Source organism: Helicoverpa armigera, chromosome 10, assembly GCF_030705265.1.
Source record: "Helicoverpa armigera isolate CAAS_96S chromosome 10, ASM3070526v1, whole genome shotgun sequence".
In the NCBI taxonomy this organism is placed as follows: Eukaryota; Metazoa; Arthropoda; class Insecta; order Lepidoptera; family Noctuidae; genus Helicoverpa; species Helicoverpa armigera.
In genome coordinates, this window is record NC_087129.1 from 884,032 (window position 1) to 891,026 (window position 6,995).

Consider the following 6,995-nt stretch of genomic DNA (forward strand, 5'->3'; position numbering starts at 1 on the left):
ACCTTTATACTTTAAATAGTTGTTCTACAGTCTCCATCATGGAATCTATAGCAAAAAACCTTGAACATAAACAAATGTTGCACAGTTTCGTTAAATGCTAAAGTGCTTTGCAAATACAGTATGGATTAAGCAAGGCTGGTTACCGTTTCGGGCAAAATCCATTGACCCTTACTTAGTAAGAAGTCAATAAAATAAAATCTGATATTATATTGTTAGTGCAGTTTAGCGCAATATGGGTTTTGCATTGGTAGATCTTACATATAATTATACTCGTACCTATGTATGGATGAATGTACGGATGTTTGTTACACTTTTACGAAAAAACTGCGGGATAGATTTTTATGAAACTTGGCAGTACTATGTGTAATATTTACTCGCATATCAGAATAACATAATAGGCAACTTTTTGTCTCTGTCAGGAAAGTAGTTCCCATGGGACACGGGTGGAAGCCAGTTGACGATAAAATCGATTTATTGACAAAGTCAAGTCAGTCGTGAGGAGGCCGATATTGTGCAAAATATGTAAGAATATAGAATAACTAAGAATACGAACAAGGAAACAATATTAAAATATTGATAAGTATCATTAAAGACCGGAACAGACAGAGGAAGTTGTTAAAATATGGGTATTTATGGTTGGCGAAGGATATCATTATTGCCCAAAAAAGTATGCGAAACTGTTAAAATTATTCATATAAAATTTATTTATATAAGCGGCTACGGAGCCTTAATATAATCACACTAATATAAAAAAAAACATTTTGGATTTCTTTCATGCCAAAACTACTGATCGAACTTTGATGAAACTTTCCACTACTTATACGTTTATAGAAAGCTTCAGGGCTATGCAAAAATTTGAAAAAAATCCTTACAATATTTCCGTTATCAAAAAAATAATAACACCTAATTAAAAACGCCTAGAACAAATAAAAACACTGCCAACGAGACCACACTATTCGAAAGTGCACCAGTCCCGCACCGCGCATGCGCGCTACCCGATCAAGGTAACTCGGTGCAACCTGCGCGCGCGCACTCATATTACGGTTTAAATGATTTTGTCGTGACCTTTAGTTAATGTAAGGTATACTTTAGGTTTAGTCTGATTGATATGTGTTAATGGTTGATTGAAAGATAACTTGGTGGAAAAGTCGTGGTGGCCTAGTGGGCAAAGAACCAACCTCTCGAGTATGAGGGCGCCGGTTCGATCCCAGGTGAGGCAAGTACCAATGCAACTTTTCTAAGTTTGTATGTACTTTCTAAGTATATCTTAGACACCAATGACTGTGTTTCGGATGGCACGTTAAACTGTAGGTCCCGGCTGTCATTGAACATCCTTGGCAGTCGTTACGGGTAGTCAGAAGCCAGTAAGTCTGACACCAGTCTAACCAAGGGGTATCGGGTTGCCCGGGTAACTGGGTTGAGGAGGTCAGATAGGCAGTCGCTTCTTGTAAAGCACTGGTACTCAGCTGAATCTGGTTAGACTGGAAGCCGACCCCAACATAGTTTGGGAAAAAGGCTCGGAAGATGGAAGATGGATGGAAAGATAACTTGGTAATTGTGAGGTTAAGTTTTTCTAAGTGTGTCTGAGATGTTTTAATAACGGTGATGACTAAAATAGTTTGAGATCTCTTATCCACTTATGGCAATCATGCTCCTAATCGTAAATCAATTATCGTTTCTTTTTAATAAAATTATAAATGCATAAGTAACTGTATGTCACGCTCGTCATTCACACAATCTCGCTAAAACAGCTGAACAGATTGAGTAAAAGAATTGGGTCAGAAACAGGTGGTCCTTAAAGATGGACATGTTCTACGTTTTATTTATCTAATGGGAGTAGTTTCCCCAGGACACATGCGAAATGCTAAACTTGAAATACTTAAATAGATCTATTATCATCATAACAATTCATTCCACCTGTTCCATTATCTTATTAACGACACAATTGGCCATGAATTTGCTAACTCATATATCTTTAAAAGGTGAATAATCTAATCATTTGTATACAAATATTAACATCTTCCGTGATTGGTTATTAAAGATGAGTCTGCGCAATACATAAGATCAGTTAGGTTAATGGTACAGTAAAAGTGATATGAAGTAACGAAAGTGAATAAAAAGTGGTATGATATTTCTGTGTGTCAGAGATGCGCAACTCTGTGGCTATATGACCTACTATATTATACGTATGTAGTTTTAATCATATATGCATGTATGTATTGTATGATTTCTGTATTTTGCACACATAGATCTATAATAATTAATTCATGATTAATCGTAATACTACTTACTTATGTGTTGATTATAAGGTACTTATGTTTATATTCATCATACATTCTTAGAGAATCAGGAATATTAATTACACATAGGTTTATGTTTTTGCATTTCCTGGGATTAAATTATTTTAAAACTGCATTATTTCAAAGATTTTTATGTTGTACCTATCTACTATTGAAGTAATTAATGTAAAAAAATAAAGAGACACATGATGCAGTTATTTTTTAATTAAGAAGCAAAATATTTGAATGAAGCATTCGGTCAGCGCATAACTAGGTCGGGATAAAAATAAACGTAATTAATATATTTTTTTAATTTTGTTAAAACAAATCTATGTAGAGGAATGTATGTTATTAAATAAAAGGTTCATTAAATATTATTTAAGTTGCACGTAACACTTTGCGCTAAAAACAAGTGAAGTTTGGAACAGGGGTGAAGGTGGGAAATTCAAGATCCTTCTAACGAAAATTCCTCCGCAACGAAATTACAGAAACAAAAATTAAAAACTGTACCCACCAGGTTTCAAAACATTGTCGGAGTCCCGTCGGTACAGCATACCAGCACTCCACGTGAAAAAATAGCCGAACAACACGAAAACCAAACAAAAATTCATCGTTTAAATGGCACGTATATACTAGGATCACAGAACGCGACAGGACATATATTTCAACCTGTATTTATTTGACACTCTTCCGTGTCGCGGCGGGCGTTCTCGAGCTCACTCGAATAAAGTATCGAATGTATCGGTGACATTCTCGATACGGCCGGCTGGCATTGGGAGCTCGGAAATCTAATATGAATACGCTTTTGGTAAATACGTTGTAGAGTCGGAGGCGTATACCGTTGGCCGGGATCACTGACTCCTCTGTAAATAATGTCAGACATGTGCTTAATAAAATCGGGATACGTACGAATTCGGCTGCATTTTTATACGTATGGCTCGTGTTTAAAATGTTTATGTTAGCACCTACGTGGAAAATAAAAATTACTGTTTTATATTGAGGTGTTGGCATTTAGTCTGCCTAGTTATGTAGGCTGTATCTTGCATCATGGTCTAAAGATCCGTTATGTCCATAATCTTGGCTAAATTCAAACAACGCTTAACATTGCAGAAAATAGTTATATATTTTTTATATCTAAAAAATTATAAATCAGACATAGCATAAGAGTGGATTATCAAATTAAAAGACTTACAGATCATTAACTCATAATACATCTGATTTACAATAAGGATACATTTTATTTACCAAAATACATTAGGTGTAATTTTTCAAAATTTTGATAATAATGGAATCCATTTCCTAAACACATAACTGTAAGCAATTGAATAGAATTCTATAATTTCTGTAATCTATGTATAAAATAAACTTTTTTGAATATTTTTGTCGATATTTCTATGTGATATTACATTTGTTGGACACTTATTTTATAGTTGTTAGCTATGAACTGCATTGCAATTTATTTGAGTGTGTTGCTGATTTACTATCTAATGTACAGTTTTCAGGTAAAATCCTAAAAAATACATAAGTCCCATAGGTTATTTAAAAAACTGTCTTATTTCGTGCACCATAAAAATATTACATCTAAAGCAATACTAAAAATAGCGTAAAAGATTCTGACTAATTGAAAACTTCCTCTTTTTTGGGAAGTCGGTTAAAAACTGGACTTTTTTAATGAAAATAATACCCTTTTTAGTGCCTGAAAGCAATACCGGAGCGTGCTGAAATAGTTTTCTACAATTCTTCCATCATTGAAGACAATCCAACGTTTAACGTTCGTCGTTACAGCCGAAAGGGAGAATATGTCATCAATTTGGTTTTCGTTTCAAGGGCTGTTATGGACAATACCGTGTCGGTAAGACTATTAAGCTACAGTAAGTAAGATTTAAAGGAATATAATTGATTCATCAAAAACTTTTAGTTATAAAGTCAATTTTCGCGAACTTTTCGTCTAGCGTTCTATATAGCTATTTCCCTGATTTTCTTAGTTATTCATTTGAGTAAAACAGTGGTAAGTGACTATCAGAGCCTCTGCATGCTGGTTCTTTATTAGTATGCCTTAATTGACCGATAGCTTACAGCCTTTTCACACTGGTGGATTTCCCTCGCGACACCGCCCATACATTTCAGCGTATGTCACTCGTTATTTTCCCAATGTGAAAAGACTCTTATTCTGCATTCTGCAAAGAATATGAGAACCGTGTCTATAAATTGATTTGTCCCACAGATGGACATAATATTCTACGAGTACCTACACAACGAGTACAGGCGCTCGTTCCCGGAGATGCATTTCAAGTTGTGCGATCTGATCAGCAGTGACCCTTATGTCGGTAAAACTATGAGGGAAGCTGGTCTGAGTTCCTGTCCTATCCTTCCAGTAAGAATTGTTTTCTGAAATATAACTAACTAGCGACCCGCCTCGGCTTCGCACGGGATAACAGTATTTCCCCACTTTTTAATGGATGCTATTATACATATAAACCTTCCTCTTCAATCACAGCGTACAACGGGACATGGGGATATGAGGACAGACAAGGCGACTTTGTTTTATACTATGTAGTAAAGCCACTTTCTTTTTAAATACCTATGTCGGGTTTGAACCATTGCAAAAATTGGCAGTAGCTAGAAAGTCTGAAAGCCAGTCTTACTAATGGGTTTCGTCGGGTTGTACAGGTTGAGGTTAGATAGGCAGTCGCTTTATGTAAAACAATATAAATCAGCTTCATCTGGTTAAACTGGAGACGATCCCAATACAGTCCTTGAGTATTTTTTTAATCAATGTATGTACCATAAAATATTTTTGTTTTTAGGGCAAACATGCTATTACGAATATGACGTTCAACCACATAATACCTTCGGTGTGGCCGTTTGAGAGAGGGATGACGGAATTCATCATCAAACATACTAACACATCTAGAATCGCAGTGGGCAAACTGTTTTTAAAATTTAAGCAATAAAATGTAAAAAATATTTAACAGTAATTTGATACAACCTGAAATTAATCTGTAATTTTGTATGAATTTAATCAATAGAAATGTTTGTCCTGTGTAATTACTTTAAATGCTTTAGTAAGGAGGGGTTTAATGTAATTAATAAAGTAAATAAATGAAAGAAATTTTATTTCTCGATAGTCATAAATAACTTTCTAAATGTGAGTTCCACGTGTTTTCCGTATCATTTAGATTAATTTTCTTATTTAAAATCAATAATACATTCTGCATAGGTACACATGTCATATAGTCTAATACATTTAATCATATAAAAACCTTTGGACCATATAATCCTGTACAGTAGCTTATACAAGTATTGTTATGAACTTTAATTACACACATATAAACATACATACTTACACAATTCGTATTAATGGGCCCGTATCAATGACAATGGCAGAGATTACGATGACAATCATGTATTCAATTTATTTGTAAAATTACATATTATTACACAGGTATTATCAAAATACAAAAAGTAATTGATACAGCTTTATTAGATGAGTACTGATAAATAATACATAACAGTGCCTAGGCAAAAAAGGAGGCTCTGTGCCATTCTAAGTATGTCTGATTTTTCTAACTTTTGGTTTTGTCATTTTCTAAAAAAATAATTTAATTAGTGAACATCAATTATTTGCTAATATGCCATTCAATTGGTACGGTAGTGTATAAAAGATTACCAATATTCCATCATCATCAGCCTTCTTTATCGCCCCACTACTGGGCACAAGCCCACATATGGTCATTGGAGTCCAAGATATACTTAGAAAGTACGTACTAACTTAGAAAAGCTGCGTTGGTACTTGCTCGACCTGGAATCGAACCCACTTTCATACTTCAGAGGTTGGTCTTTACCCGTTAGGCCACCACTTCTCTATAGAGTTGAGACTGATTTATTAACGCCTCGTCGTCATACCTTTTCAGTATCATCTTTTTTTGCAACTTGCAAGTGTTTTTGAACTCACATTAATTGTTTATCCTTTTTTACATCAAAAGGTGAGTTTCCATATAAAGTCTGGTGAGATCACACCACTGTTTATCTACTTCGTAAGTGCGGACTTGTGATGACTCAAAGCGGGGGCGGGATGACACGAACATGACACGGATTCAGCTTTCCAACTGTTAACACGGTGTCAACTTCTTAACGTTGTGTGTATGAGATTTAATAGGCTATTGAGAAGCCTGTGACACACTGTGTCTGTGTCGTTCGGTGGAGAACTTCCTATATGAAGCCTTGACTCATCTTCAATAAGATCCTACTTATTTTTAGAATTTGGAAAGGTTCACGAATATTCTTTAAAAGGTGAGAGGAGACGTAGGTAATACGGTGTTTCTATTACTGTTTTTGGAATGTTAGTCATGTATGTAAAAGTTGGCTTCAAGACACATCAGTGGCAGCTAAATGTCAGTTCAAAACTGGGAACCTGTCTGCCCACAGCTAGCAAGTAACTTGATAACGTGATAGCTTAATGCAAGATCAGTTGTCAGGCTTTTAGGTCTTACTCAATGTACCAAAAGCCTATAAATAACAGTTAAGGCCCAAGGCTACCGTGTTTAACAAGTACAATGATAAGTTAAGCAAGATACTAGAAATAGATGAGTCCCCTAGCTACCCTGAAAAGCAAACTATTCATAATTAAGTGGCCACCCAACGTGGGAAGCCATTGACGTACGCCGTTTCCTAATTTCTAATGGAGCAATATAAACTTCAAAGTCGAAATTAACC

The 6,995-nt window shown here is 35.2% G+C and overlaps 1 protein-coding gene across 1 annotated transcript; it reads left to right on the plus strand.

Moving 5' to 3' along the window:
- Positions 1-960: 960 nt before the first annotated feature.
- Positions 961-5,257, plus strand: LOC110375214 (uncharacterized). Its single transcript, XM_049840976.2, has 4 exons — positions 961-1,004; positions 3,973-4,131; positions 4,504-4,653; positions 5,087-5,257. The coding sequence occupies exons 2-4, from the start codon at positions 4,114-4,116 to the stop codon at positions 5,231-5,233; spliced, it is 315 nt and encodes a 104-aa protein (XP_049696933.1). The 5' UTR covers positions 961-1,004; positions 3,973-4,113; the 3' UTR covers positions 5,234-5,257.
- The last annotated feature ends 1,738 nt before the right edge of the window (positions 5,258-6,995 follow it).